This window comes from Lissotriton vulgaris, chromosome 8 (assembly GCF_964263255.1).
Source record: "Lissotriton vulgaris chromosome 8, aLisVul1.2, whole genome shotgun sequence".
NCBI lineage: Eukaryota > Metazoa > Chordata > Amphibia > Caudata > Salamandridae > Lissotriton > Lissotriton vulgaris.
This window is the reverse complement of record NC_141696.1, coordinates 1,063,488,180-1,063,503,404: the sequence shown is the minus strand read 5'-3', so window position 1 is coordinate 1,063,503,404 and position 15,225 is coordinate 1,063,488,180. Positions and strand designations below refer to the sequence as shown.

General features: G+C 44.9%; 1 protein-coding gene across 1 annotated transcript in view; it reads right to left on the bottom strand.

Annotated features, from left to right (window-relative positions):
• DIAPH3 (diaphanous related formin 3) overlaps positions 1 to 15,225 on the bottom strand; it is a 2,291,797-nt gene that overhangs the window by 979,765 nt on the left and 1,296,807 nt on the right. The window contains exon 20 of the mRNA XM_086934906.1: positions 11,905 to 11,999. Coding sequence (XP_086791032.1) covers positions 11,905 to 11,999 — 95 coding nt within the window. The remainder of the gene's footprint in view (positions 1 to 11,904; positions 12,000 to 15,225) is intronic.

Genomic DNA, 15,225 nt, shown 5'->3' with positions numbered 1-15,225 from the left:
CCTCATTAGCCTACAAAATTCAGAACTCTTAGATGAGCCAATTACCTTGGACGAGCTACACAGAACAATAAAACAAATCCCGATCAGTAAAACACCGGGGAGTAACGGCCTCACAGTCAGCTTTTATCGCATTTCCCTTCCACAGATCTAGGCGCATCTCCTCCACTTCTTTAACACTTTCTCTTAAGCGTCGGGCCTCCCCCCTACGAAGTCCGAATCGGAAGTGGTCCTCCTTCCCAAACCCGGTAAGGACCATTCTCTCTGCACCTCCTACTGCCCCATCGCCCTACTTAACACAGAAGCCAAAATCTATACTAAGATACTGGCAAACCGTCTTCAGCCCTACCTCCCTGGTCTGATAGATCCGGACCAAGTGGGGTTCATTCGACACCGACAGGGCACTGATAACATCCACTGCTTTGCCCACATCAGCCCAAAGGAGGGATATTCCAGCCTGTCTGGTGTCCCTCGAAGTAGAGAAAGCTTTGACCGCGTGGACTGGGACGGTTTACGCTTAGTGCCTTGGTCTGGCAATGATCTCTAAATTAATGGTGACATACGTCTCTCCTGTAGTGCGGATTCATATCAACGGTCAGAGTACACCTCTCCTCTCTGTGTTCGGGAGCACCAGCCAGGGATGTCAGCTTTCCCCCCTCCTTTTTGCTCTTGATGTGGAACCTCTGGCTATTGCCATACGACAGTCAGTGGACATACCCTTTGGAGGCCAGGACCACAATGTGTCTCCTACTCACGACGGCTACTAACTCCCTACCGGCATTAGCCACCCTCCATCACTCCTTCAAACTTGCCTCAGGCTTTTAAGATCAGCATGACCAAGTCCCATACCGTAAACCTCACCCTTCCTAGTGAGGACCTTCAATGGCTCCAATCCCTACTGTGTTGCAATGGACTGGTAAGTCAATCCGATACCTAGACCTTAACTTGACTCCTTCACTCCCCACCTGGATCCAGGCCAATTGACTGGGGTGCCGGCAGGAAATACGGAAAGAAATAGGCCGCTGGAAAAAACTCCATCCCCCTTGGATGGACAGCCTTAACGCGGTCAAAATGATACTCCTCCACCAACAATTCTACCTATTCCAAACCCTGCCCACACCTATTCCCCCAAACAGACATTCAGGACCTTCAGCGCAACCTAACCTCCTTCATATGGGGTAATGGCAGTCCCTGATTTTCAAATAAACTGCTTATGATGCCCCAATATTGTGGCGGCTTGCTTGCCCTAATCTCCTGAACTATTATCGGGCCACCCACCTCTGGTATCTTTCAGAATGGGTGGTTCGCAAGAACGAGAAACACTGGTTCCACATGGACCGGGCGGTTGCATGCAGGCGCCTGTGGGACCGGACCTGGCTCCCTAAAATGGTGCAGCCCTGTAGTGCTAAAATAGCAACCCCCACAAAAATAGTCCTGGATAGTTGGGACAAAATTGTGATCAAGAGGCCTCACATCATTTCCCTCCACCAACATGCCCATTGCGCGGAACCCCGTGTCCCCACTAGCCCTACAACTGTATGCATTCCAATCCTGGCGGCAGGGAGATTGCCGTATAATTCAATACCTTTTTGAATGGGACAAATTTAAATCCTTTTAACAATACAGAACATCCTTCCATGTTACGGAAGCAGATAGGCTACAATACTATCAGCTTCGCCACTGGCTCCTTGCCCCCAACTATATTCAAGGAGCCCCCAGGCCACTCGCTCCCTTCAAAACCTTAGTCCGGGGGTAGGAGGGCACTCAGGGCTTAATCTTGCGCACATACAAGGTATTGCAACACTCTAAACCTACCCAGCTACATATCAGAAGCAATGGGCGGAGGACACCGGGGAAGAGGTGACTTCCAATGATTGGGAACAATTATAGTGAGACATCCCAAAAAACTACAGGAGCATCCAGCAACGCGATTCAGGATATAAATTAATGACACGTCAGTATTAAACCCCTGCACAACTCCAGAAAATGCTCCCTTCCCTTTCCCCCCTCTGCTGGAGATGCCAGCATTTGGTAGACTTGTCCCCCCCTAGCAATATTTTTGAAGGAGGTTCTAAGCCACATCAAGGACACAGATTGTTTTCCTATACAACATTTCCCCATAATAACTCTTTTGGGTATCAGACCGAGTCAATTGGCGGCTATGACACACTCTGATTGGCGCATCATTGCGCAAATGTTAGTGGCAGCAAGACAATCTATTGAGCTTCAATGGAAGAGCACTTCGCCTCCTCCAATCTCCATAAGGCTCCAACACCTTTGGCACGTCTTGGCACTGGAGCTACTGACCCACACAGATACCAAATTCACCTGCATCTGGCAACTCCTAAACCACCACCTTTACAAAATAGAAAATAAATGCCCCTTACTCCCAAATTACACGCCCTCCAACTCGAGGATTCCCTCTTGCCTTACTCTTGGGAAACTCATTGACCAGGCCCACGGACACATGGAATAGACGACAGCAGCCGCCCCCCCCCCCCTCCCCAGAGACTATTTATAGTCCACACAAATACCTTGGCAACCGCCCACCCTCTATTCTACCTCCCTTTAGGGCAATTCCCCTAATACATTCTTTGTATTCTCATGGGTCCTATAGTTCAGACACCTAAGGGTTCCCCTGTCTCCCTGGGGCTCCTTGGTCTCCTCACCCTATTGTATCTTACAATGTGTGCCGAAACATGCATCGGGTGTTTTGTACTTTATATTTGTAACGTTTTTCATTGTTTTAACTCATAAGTAATGTGTGAAAGCTGATAATTTTATGCTGATCATTTTGCATTGACTGCCTGATGCTATGTACACTCACATTGCCTTCTAAGGGATTTAAGTTGCATACGATGCTGCTTGCTTTTTTTTACCAAAAGTTTCAATAAACAGATTTAACAAAAAATTAAAGGGGAAGGTTATTCAGAACAGGGAGGGTTATTAAGAACAATATATGAAGTCAGACACAGCCACTAGCTAGCCCTTACATTCCTCCAGCGCTTGGACGCCTCCGGGCAGCAATTTGCGCTCTACAAATGCACATCCATTTCCATTTCCATTTACCAGACAATCATGTGCAAGGGACAATGTAAATTGCAATACGTCAGAAGGAGAGATTTATAGGGATCGATGCCGCCCAACTACCAACACTATGCAAACTTAGTCCAGTAACGTGCATAGACTGATATGTTAGAAGGATTCCTGGAGTCTAATATGACATCTATGACTTCATCAGGAAGACACAAGTATTCTGATTGGCTTCCAAACAATCTTCATGCATGTAGCCGCAGATTTTTGGGATTGAGATGGCCAGCCTGACCACTATTCTGCAAGACCAGGTCTGCTCTGCATGGACGAGGACGAGGTACCCAAGTAGGGAGCGCCAACAGATTGGTGCACCAGATCCTCCACTCCCAGTCTGGGTAGATTGCACTCCCCTGTGTACGATCTAACAGTCCCTTCCACAGCACTTATGATTTTGCAGACTGTTAGCAACAAAATATCAAATATACCCTTAAAGCGCGCCACTGGCTTCAAGTAGACAGTAGGATCAAATGCAACAGATTCCAAACCATTTTCGCAGCCAGAGCCCGGGAAACTGAAAGCCCCAAACTGTTGGACAACCAAAGCCCTAAATCAAGGTCTGAAACAAATATAAGCAGTTCAAGAAAAATTATGACACAGAAAACACGTTAAAGCGGATACATTTTGACTTGCTTTCTCCTAAACTCCACACAGGGCAGAGACCCTCACAGAAAAACACTGGACATTGTTCCCCATCCCATTTAACTGGAATGTATTTTGGACATCTCTTTCAGTTGCCCTAAGGCACCAAATCCGTGATGCATATACTTAACAAAACCTCTGAATGAATGCAGACTGAAAAAAGCATTACAAAATAAAAGTAACCAAATAAAAGTAACCAAACAAAAGGCTGAGGGATACCACTTAAGATCATGACTACGCTAACTAAATAAAGAGAAAAAACAAAGGTTTCTCTAAAGTAAAATTTGTAAAACACAAAAAATCACAAACATTTTATGAGGGAGCACAGCCGACCCACAAGGAAGATAAACGTTTCTGTGTAAAGCTATGTGATGCCTGCAGCTTATCACATTTTGTGCCGGGGTGCAGCATCGTGATACCTGACCGCTGTCTTATATCCTGATAGCAACATTACCAGGCAATAATGTAAATGCAGAACTTGTCCATGCCAAAGAGGGACTACGCCTCCTTCTTTTGCACCTGGGCGTGTACCACCTGCTCTGAGACCTTTAGTGTACAAGAAAAATGTATCAGCCGCCTTAATAGCGAAAGGCAGTGCCCCAAGGCATGACATTATAAATGGACCGTCACAGCTTGGAGGAAAGACCAGCCCTACTAAATTCGCACTTAACATGCCTGTAGACCCACTTGATCTCGATCTGTGACACTGGTCCTATACAAGGGAATCAGCAACTATGTCATCTCAGATGTGCAGGAGGTCGTTGATGTAGCCTTTCTGTTAGTAAAAAGAGCTGTGCATTCGCGGACCTGCGATCTGACAAAGGGGGCTCTTCGATCATCTCACACTCTGATAATTACAGCCGCCAAATTTGGTGGTCACGTTTAGAAAATTCTGGGCCAAAAGGGCCATTTCTACGACAGGAAAGCCAAATGCTGCTCTTGTCCTCAAGCTTCCCCAATCCAGATTTTATTCCCCAAAGAAACATTTACTTAACTTCGGTAACGGTCCTTCGAGTAGAGACTATCTAACCCTACCTTCCTCACCTTTTGAATACTTCCCCCAGAAGTCTTAAGACTGGATGCAGAACATTTTCAGCAATACTCCTGTGCGCCTGTAGGTGGCACTGACGGATCTGTATCAACATCGTTCTACACCAGTTATGATATGCACAGAGCCTATATAGGCGCCACCCATGTGGACTGACACCGTTTGCTTTCCTGACACTTCCGCGCCCATCGACGCGGACCCAAACATATTGGTCATGACTAGTTTCCAGATTCCTAATTTGAAATCTTTTTTTATGAAAATACCAGTTCATGGAATGCGGAGGGGGGGGGGGAGGATCGTGAGAAATCTGCAGTTAGATAGAGTCTACCAGGAATAGCGTTACCAGAGGGAAGTTATTTATTTTTCTAGATTCTAACTACAGATTCCTCACCTTTTGAAAAAAGACCCAAGCAATACCTCCTAGATACAGGATCCGTGAACTGGCCTACACCATTGTTGAGATGAAGGGTAGTACCCTATCCACGTCATTTTGCACAGAATAAAAATGAACCGATGACAGTACACCAGGGTGGGGCCTTTACAGGTCCTTGTCATCACATCTAGCGCAGAACGGCGTTGAATCAGAGCCATCAGCATTACCAGTCAGTTCACAGGGCTAATGCTGAAAATTTACGGATCCAGTAGAACACCTGAGTAAATAATAAAATGGTGATTTAAAGGAATCTAAGATTAGAAGTCTCTATCAGAATGGCCTTGTGCTGCTTCTGCATTGATTCAATTGTGGGCTGGAAAGGAGATCTTTCTTTTCCAGTGTGAAACCCATCTGCTGGAAGATCACATGCCTCTGCAATTTCACAAGACTTCTGAGAACATTTCAGGGCTATTCGAAACTCAAATGTTGCATAGTTCATATTCTTCAACACTGTCAGAATGCTAAACAGGGTTTACTGGTAAGATAAAGGGGGATCACGAACGTTATTTCCCCTGTCCGCATGCATAGGGTCCTTGCTCATGGTTCTGAATGAGACATAAGTTACTGTGTGTTTGCAACTCCGATATTATTAATTTGTTTTGCACCGCTGTGAACTGACATGACAACACTATTTTCACATTTACTTCATTAAATGCTTCTGTGCTTACATGTTTATTCATCTAGGCAACTTCTTTTCTCTTAATTACTGGGCGGCAAACAAATGTACCTGCTCTTTCCCATATCTCCTGCCATGACTTATGTACACAGGACTCCCTGAGGCGGTAACTTGCCTAATACAATCCTCTTTTTTTGTGAAAGAAACCTCTGCAAACGTCTCCATGGAAAGTAAGTCTATTTGCACAGCTATTTTCTTCCTTTCAAGACAGGACTGACTTTGAAGAGAAGAGGATGGATGTGGCTAACTGACCCACCCGTGGATAGAGGGAAGAACTGTGCAATGTCAACAGACGCAATATGGATTTAGAGGGATAAAACGGGCTGAAAAACATATGGTGTATCGGTTCTCTCACACCACCCATTTAAGTAGATGAAAATAGATTAGGTCCCACCACTTGATTTTTGATAGCATATGTGAAACGTTAACAAAATGTTAACAAGAATACTGCTCCACAACCCTTCATTGACAGCTTCTTACAAAATCAGATAATCTGCCAAGCAATCACTGCTTCAAAGCAACATGGGCCACAACATGGGCACACAGTTCGCTTTACAGTGGATGTTTCCAAAGATAAACATTTATGTCAACTATTTCACTAATTAGAAAATTCACTGCATTCTATTTAAACTTAACTTGCTACAATGTCCTTTACAATGGAACAGAAAGTTAGGCCATAATATGATCTATGTCCTATGTTTAATATGCTTATGGAAACTTCAGACATGGATAATTCATAATACCTCAAATGCCGACACTCAGAAGGTGCTGCATCCTTCTCAAAAAGTTGCAGTTCTGAGGCTGTTTTGACCCCACATATATTTGCCAAATTATCTCACAGTACTTTAACTGAATTTCAACACCCTGTTGGCCAGAGTTTATTTTTAAAAACTGACACTCAAGACCTGAAGATGGTAGTAGCTATGCGTCAACAGATGCTAAGTGTGCCTCCTTTACTACATTTTCCAGATATCCAGAGTTTAGAAGCTATGTTTTTTTGGGTGCGGACTGGAATCTGATGCTGGATACGTTTTGTAACTGGTTGGGAAACAGATGCTGCCAATTATAGATTGGACTATACTGAAAGATGAAATGGAAGACCATGTTCTGATTCCTGGATATTAGTGAAATAACTTCCCGTGTCTATGGCACATGAGCAAAAATGTATTTCTTCTTGATCTGAGCCTCTCTCCTACCTACCTCCTTCTTTCGGAAACTGGAAAATTACATTGAAGGTTAGACTCCTGTGTTTCTGGATCTTGATTTGCATCATGGCACACCATCTGTGAAAAGACCTTTTTTGTCTTTTCTATTCCATCTAAACACAGATTCCTCATGTTCTGAATACCCCCCCAACTGCCAGAATTGATGTGTAGATTGCTTTAAGTATTGCTCCTGCGTTCCAGTGCGTGGTGTCTTGTGGCTCTACGTTCATTTAGTTCCGCTCCCTAGGTGACCCTGGAGTTACATATATGCACCACTCGTGCACTTTGATTTCAGTTTCTTTCTTGATTTGGTCAGTAGCTCTGGATATAGAGCTTAATATCTGATTAGATGTAACAGTGTGCAGAGAACTGAAATGGGACCTTTTGATAAAATAATAAAGTAATCCATTCCACTCCACAGAATGGGGAGGTGGTAGGGTGGTGTGGAATCAGGTTTTAAAAAAGACTATTCACCAGAAAAGGTGTTACCAAAGGTAGGTAAGAATTTGATTGATTATTTTAACCACAGATTATTCATCTTGTGAAAAGATTGCAAAGCAGTGCCTCACAAGGTGGTGGGCATGTGGAATGAATCAAACTAGATAATCCTGCGTAATCGAACAGGTAAAGTGCCCTTACCTTATCCTCCCAATGGCCCCTTTAAGAAATAAGACTTGCACCTCATTCAACAGGATGAACACAGGTGTTCCTCTGAAAGCCACTCTGATATGGGTGGAAGATGCAGGGGGTAGGAAAGGAATGTAAGGGCATAGCCCTGCTGAATGATCTGAAGGACTAATCTGTTGGATATGATCGTTTGTCACCCATATTGGAAATGCCTGGTCCTGCCTCCCATAGGGAGATTGTGCGCCACTAAGGGAAAACTAAACATGTATGCAAGCTGAAGCTGCAGAGTTGGAGGACTCGGAAGATCTGTGCCTACAGTCTGACAGACACCAGAGTAACCTGACCAGAGGCCCATGTAGTCCCTTAAGACCCAAACACCTGCCAGTGGGAACCGGAAGAGTACCAAAGAAGCACAACATGGCCTTCCTAAAGTCCTCAATCTACTGCAGCCTCACCCATGACCCAGTAACTCTGGGTGCATCTTGACTCACTGCAGAATTGGCGCCTTGATGGGAGATCGGGAGCAAGCCTAAGTGGCACGTTGATGCCCTCGCATCTTCACTCAGGATAGAGAGTGACAGGGTGGAGCAAAGTCCTACTAGGCCTACTGGTGCTTCTGTTTTTACATATAATTTAACTTACAGAAGACTGATCGTGAAGACGGCCTCAAGAGCAGGAACAAGTGTGCGCTCTAAGCGGCGAGCGGGACTAGCATAAATTCTTCTTATGTTCAGCGCCTCACAGCTTTGCTTCGTGGTCTATGATCTCCTTTGAGGTCATGAACGGGACATTCTTCACACATCTTGGAGTGCTGCTCTGAGCCAAAACACCAAAGAGAGACTTTGCGCAACTCTGTTGCTAACATTCATTTTGGCAATCATTTCAAGATTTAAATCCTGTACTTTTGGGAGGGACATTGTTTTCAGGTTATCAACCTTCAAGTCATTATATTCTGTGAAGTCATAACCGTCTTTAAGGACTGCAAGTGCGTTGGAGCCGGGCCAAACAATTCTTCCAACCAGGCAAATCTTTGTGGATTATAAACGTGTTCTGCCAAGGAATCATCAAGCTTTTACTTTCTCATTCTCCATCTAGATAACTATGTTTGATTTTGAACAGTGTGTTGTAGCCCCCTCCAAGGGTATTGTTTCTGTCAGCACCAAAGTTGGCTGTGACCAAATGGGAGAACTGCACATTGGCAAGCTCCAATGTCTTTTTAGGAGTCTGTTTCCATCAAGAAGCAGAGTTTACAGGTTTCGCATTAAAGCTGTCAGAGTCAAACCTGCAGAATCTGGCTCACCCTTGGGGAGTAGCCGAGGGCACACAGAATCTGTCCTGAACCAATTGAGCATTGACAGCTAGAAGCCCTCAGTTGCGCATTGGCAGCCAAAATAGCCTGGACTGAAACTAATCTTTTCAATGTGTTTTTTTTCTAACAAGGAAGTGTCAGGCCCTGGTATCGGAGAACAGCACCGAGACTCCAAATGAGCCCATTACCTCAAAGAAGAATAGTATTTCTCCTTCCTATGTAGTTTTCTGTGGGTAATTCTTTTAGGATGTAATTCCCGGGCAAGAATTGTACCTGAGGACGAAGGGGATTGCTTTGATGTAAGCCTTCAGCCTTTCAAAAAATAACTTGGCCTTCTGCCCCCTGGTGGCTAAGTGCAAGAGTCGCAGCCACGACATAATCTTTCAAGCCTAAACATCACATGCATGTCACATGGGTCTGACAGTTATATTTTCTTGCAGCGTCTGACAACGGGCTTAAACTCTGAGAATTCCGAGGAGACATTTAACCTGGTCGCTGTTAAAATACTGAGAAATTTTGTCAGTGAAGCACAAAGTTCTCCAGACCATTGCAGATGAGGTGGGAGAAAAACAAAAATGTATGTCATATCACTGGCTGGTGCCAAATATACGGCAATGTAAGCATGTTCTACAGTCCGCTCTGGAGACCCATTGTTGGGAAAAGGTTCTCTTTAGCAGGTCTTGAGGTGATATTCAGGAAAGTAAACTATTTCAGGCAAAACACAGCCAAAAGAAATATTTAATTTCTCATTTTTGGTTTGTGTCTGTGGAATAATTCTGGAATAACAGTAGGAGGGACGTTTTCCAAATAGCTCATTGATATTTTAAAGGCGTCTTGTCATTGCATGATCTCCTATGTGATGGTTAAATTACACTCTGGGGGACTCAAATATCTGAATTTGGTCTAGAAGTCTTGAAGCAAATAAAATATATCAAATTAGTGCTTTGTTTCAAAATGTGTCTGGGTCCTGCACCATATGCCCTGCGGAAAACTCTGGATCTTTCCATCTTGATTGAATTATTGCAACAATGTGTGGGATCCTGTTTTTTGAAGGGTTCACAAAGCACACTCATGACTACTTGGTCTAACACTGACAAACGTAATTGTCTTCGACATTTCAATAAGGATGGGCAGACCTATCAAAAATGCAAGATAAGGGCTTATTTAGAGATTGGTAGATCCAGAATACCTGTCAAAAAGCGGCACATTTCTTGTCTGCCCCCTTTACAGTGTATCAAGTTTCTATGCATTCTAAATATGGTAGATGGAAAATTAGCCACATTTCGGCTTTCGTCCTGCATCCACCAAACTATATATACAGCCATGTTTTTATTTCTTCAAAGTACTGTTCCATTGGTTATGGACTTTCAGTCAGCAGGGTTCTGCTTGCATCTACTCTGCTGGATGATATTATGACAAGGCCTGTGGCTTGGTTCAAGTCTTCTCATTATGTTAATGAACTGTTTGTTTTCGTAGGGGTCTGAAAGCTGGTCCATCATAATAAACAAGAGGGGAGTGAACTTCCAGCTCTTAAACTCCATAGTCATTCTCTGTTACTTGTTCAACAACAATATGACAAATCACACCATTACCCTTAGAAAGTAGAGGTTTACCAAAGCCCTGAAACATTCAGAAATTATGTGCTATGGGTCTTGGGATAAAAACATGCTTTTAAATGTGTGCGTGTTAGTGTGTGCAAGTGTGAATGTGTGTATGCAAGCATGTGTGTGAGAGAAATTGAAGGTGTGTGATGTCACTTCCACTACCCCTGGCATTTGTTTGTGAATTGACGCTTGTGGCACTCCTCCATTTCCAGGTCTGTAGACTTCACTGCCTTTCTTTATTATCCTCCCTACTTGGCCTGCCTTGTGGTTATGCTCTTTGTCAAGTTACTCTATACCTATTGTAGAAATGTTTGGGTCCTTTGAACATGTGGGAATGATTTTCTTGAAAATATCTAATTGAATCATATTGCTTTTAGGTCCAATGTGGAAACAATTTCAATTAAGAAAAAACTGATTAAAAGAAAAACCTTGCATTAAATATCCCCATAAATAGTTTGGGTCCTCAACCACTCCTGGTAAAAAAATAAAGAAACGGCTATTTGAGAGTTGGACATTCATTTGGGCAAATAAACCAGTCACCAAAGTGGCCGGTAACCACAATAAAAGATATTTCCAGGAATAGTCTGAAAAAAGGCCAAAATATTGAAGTCAGTGAGACAGATGCACAATGGTGGAATTACTGGGACCGAAACTTTGAAGATTATAAAGCAAATTAATAATAAATCCTTGTCTGCAACTGCAAGAATAATCTTTTGTAAACAGCATTTAGACTGTGATACACTTCAATTCTCTATTAGAAGTCGTGACCACTTTCCATCCTTAGTCTTTGGTAAACATCTGAATCATTAAGAAACTACACCTGACTACTGAGGACTACAATCTTCTGCTTTCATACATTAGAAGACCAGTGTGAGGTGACTGGTCTACTCACGTTCACCGATGGCCAAATTACCATACGTTAAATGTTTGTTAGATTTGAACACATACAAGCACACTTTTCAGATATCCTTACCTTAATCTGAATGCATTTGTGATGGAACAGCCTTTGTGATATTTTAATACAATGACATTCTGTGAGCAAGGACCATTAACTTTAAACTTACGATAGCAAAGACTCAAGGCGACACTGCAGCACGGCCTCACTGGCACAGTTTTGCTACTGGTTACCATCGAATACAGAATATGCTAAGGCGGCTGTAGCAGTGAGATCTGCAGCTTTATGATTTGTTTTAACAATGTTGCTTAATTACATGCCTTCTCTTAATGGTTACACTGCAATATTGTTATTTTAACTGTTTGTCGATATGCCTACCTGAATCATGGACTCCGTCAACTGTGTTTCATCTATTTCCAATATCATCCTTTTGATTTCCTCATAAGGCATTCGGAAAGAACCCAGAAAAATTGCTGAAAGACAGGGGGAACAAGAGAAAAGTGAGCACACATATGTTCCTCTATTCTTTGACAGCCAGTGAATATCAAAGGTCATCCTTTATTGCGGCAACATTGCTCTGTCTAATCTTTCAACATGAAAAAGCTCAATAGGGACTTGCGACAGACTTCTACACGAAATAAATCACTGAAGAGCGCTAACATTAAAGGAACAACCACAGAAAAGTCACTGAAGAGTACTAACGCACAAGTTACTTACCTTCGGTAACGATATATCTGTAAGAAACAGTAGATAGTATTAGATTCCTTACGAATATCCCCAGGCGTCAGACTGCATCCGGAAAATTTTGTGTAGCAGTACCCCTGCGCGTCGGTAGGCGTGGTCTGCGGCTCCGCATCAGTCGTCGGCGTTGTTTGCGCCGGGATGACGTCTGAGTACTTAGACACCGCCCATTGCGCGCTGACGTCAGTTCTAATGCATAGCTTTTCCGCACCAGAAACGCAGAGCCATGATAAAAACCAACACTGGTGCCATGAAACTAGGGCTCGGAAAGGGGATGACCTTAACCCTAGATATCGGTTCGCAGAAACGGGGAGGATCTAATACTTACTACAGTTTCTTACAGATATATCATTACCGAAGGGTAAGTAACTTGTGCATCTGAAAGAAACAGGTTAGTATTAGATTCCTTACCTTAGAAGAGATACCCCAGCAATACCAACCATCACACCAGAAAGTCCTGGAGAACGGAACGGCCGAAAGAGCCAACTCTACAGACTTGGCTGTCCATGCAGTAGTGTCTTGCAAATGTGTGCAGCGAGGCCCACGTCGCTGCCAGACAGATGTCCTGCAAGGGGACTCCCCGACCCAGGGCAGTAGTAGCCGCCGTGGCCAGAGTGGAATGGGACCTCAGCCCAACAGGAGGCTCCTTTTTAGCCGAAGAGTAGCATACCTTGATGCACAACACGACCCACCGAGAGATGGTCCGCTTGAGCACCGCCCGACCTTTCTTAGCGCCCACCTAACCAACATAGAGTTGGGCATTCCACCCGGAACTGGCGCGTGCGATCCAAATAGAATGTTTTTTGCAATTTTCACCCCGAGTGTGCTGGGTATACTCAGACGTGAGTCCCAGGCTCTCCACAGCACTGGAGTCAAGCTATCCAGGCTGATGAAGGCTAATAGCCAGAAACCGGTCCTTGGATGCTTGATTCCGGTCTGGGAAAGACATGGCTTGGTAGTTCGGACTGGACTGTTCCCGTGAGGCACAGGGTCAGAGCTGATTTGCATATAGCCAGTGTCTAACCCAGGGTGGTGTGGAGTGCAAAAAAACGATGGAATTAGGCCCAGATCCTTGTACTGGGGTGAATGTATGACATTGTTCTACATTCTGTCCATCAACTGTGTTTTTTGCAATTTTCACCCGAGTGTGCTGGGTATACTCAGATGTGAGTCCCAGGCTCTCCACACCACTGGAGTCAAGCTATCCAGGCTGATGAAGGCTAATAGCCAGAAACCGGTCCTTGGATGCTTGATTCCGGTCTGGGAAAGACATGGCTTGGTAGTTCGGACTGGACTGTTCCCGTGAGGCACAGGGTCAGAGCTGATTTGCATATAGCCAGTGTCTAACCCAGGGTGGTGTGGAGTGCAAAAAAACGATGGAATTAGGCCCAGATCCTTGTACTGGGGTGAATGTATGACATTGTTCTACATTCTGTCCATCAACTGTGTTTTTTGCAATTTTCACCCGAGTGTGCTGGGTATACTCAGATGTGAGTCCCAGGCTCTCCACACCACTGGAGTCAAGCTATCCAGGCTGATGAAGGCTGATAGCCAGAAACCGGTCCTTGGATGCTTGATTCCGGTCTGGGAAAGACATGGCTTGGTAGTTCGGACTGGACTGTTCCCATGAGGCACAGGGTCAGAGCTGATTTGCATATAGCCAGTGTCTAACCCAGGGTGGTGTGGAGTGTAAAAAAACGATGGATTTAGGCCCAGATCCTTGTACTGGGGTGAATGTATGACATTGTTCTACATTCTGTCCATCAACTGGGTTTTTTCCAAATAGAATGAGAGCGCACGTTTTGGGTCCAGACAGTGGAGACTCTCTTCCTCTTTTGAGGGATGCAGAGGCAGAAAGAAGGTGGGCAAGGTGATAGGTTGCCCGATGTGGAAGGCTGTGACTACCTTGGGCAGGAAAGAGGGTAGCGTCCGCAACACAACTTCGTCCGGATGGACAGAAAGGAAAGGAGGCTTAGAGGAAAGAGCCTGGAGCTCACTCACCCTCCTGGCAGAGGTGATGTCAACCAGGAATGCAGTCTTCAGAGTAAGGAGACGAAGAGGACAGTTATGAAGTGGCTCGAAAGGAGCACACATACGATAGGTCAGAACAAGGTTCAAGTCACAAAAGGAACAGGAGGAAACATATGAGTGATGCCCTTCAAAAACCTATTTACAACTGGGGACTTGAACAAAGAGGGCTGATCAGGGAGCCTTAAGAAGGCGGAAATAGCAGCGAGGTTGCCCTTGATAGTGCCCAGAGCAGAGCCCTGCTATGCTAGAGAATGAAGAAAGAGGAGAACCTCTGAAAGAGGGGCAGAAAGGGGATCCACAGCCCTTGCTGTGCACCATGCCACAAATTTGTTCCACCTGCAGGCATATATCAATTTTGTGGAGGGACGCCTGGCTGCCAGAATCACATTACAGACTTCAGGAAACAAGTCAAATGGCCTCAACTGCTGCCGCTCAATCTCCACGCACGTAAGTGGAGACTGGACAGGTTCGGGTGGAGGACCGTCCCCTGCTGCTGCGACAGAAGGTCTTCCTGAAGAGGCAGACGAACCGGGGGATTGACAGACATGCTGATTAGCTCGGGATACCAGTCTCTTCATGCCCAAGTCCGGAGCCACAAGGATAACTTGGGCCCGGTCGCGTCTGATCTTCTTCAGCACTCTGGGAAGAAGTGGTATAGGCAAAAAGGCGTACAAGCGTCTCTGAGCAAGTGCCGCCTTGAAAATTCCAACGTGCAGAACTGATGACATTGCGCGTTCTCTTCTGTGGCGAATAGATCTAACTAAGGCTCTCCCCACTGCAGAAAGAGGCCTTGCGGCACATCCGAGTTCAGTCGGCATTCATGATCCATCATGCACCGACGGCTGAGTTTGTCCGCCCTGGCATTCAGGGAACCTGCCAGGTGTTGAATCACCAGGGTCACGCCCTGATGTTCCAGCCACTGCCAGA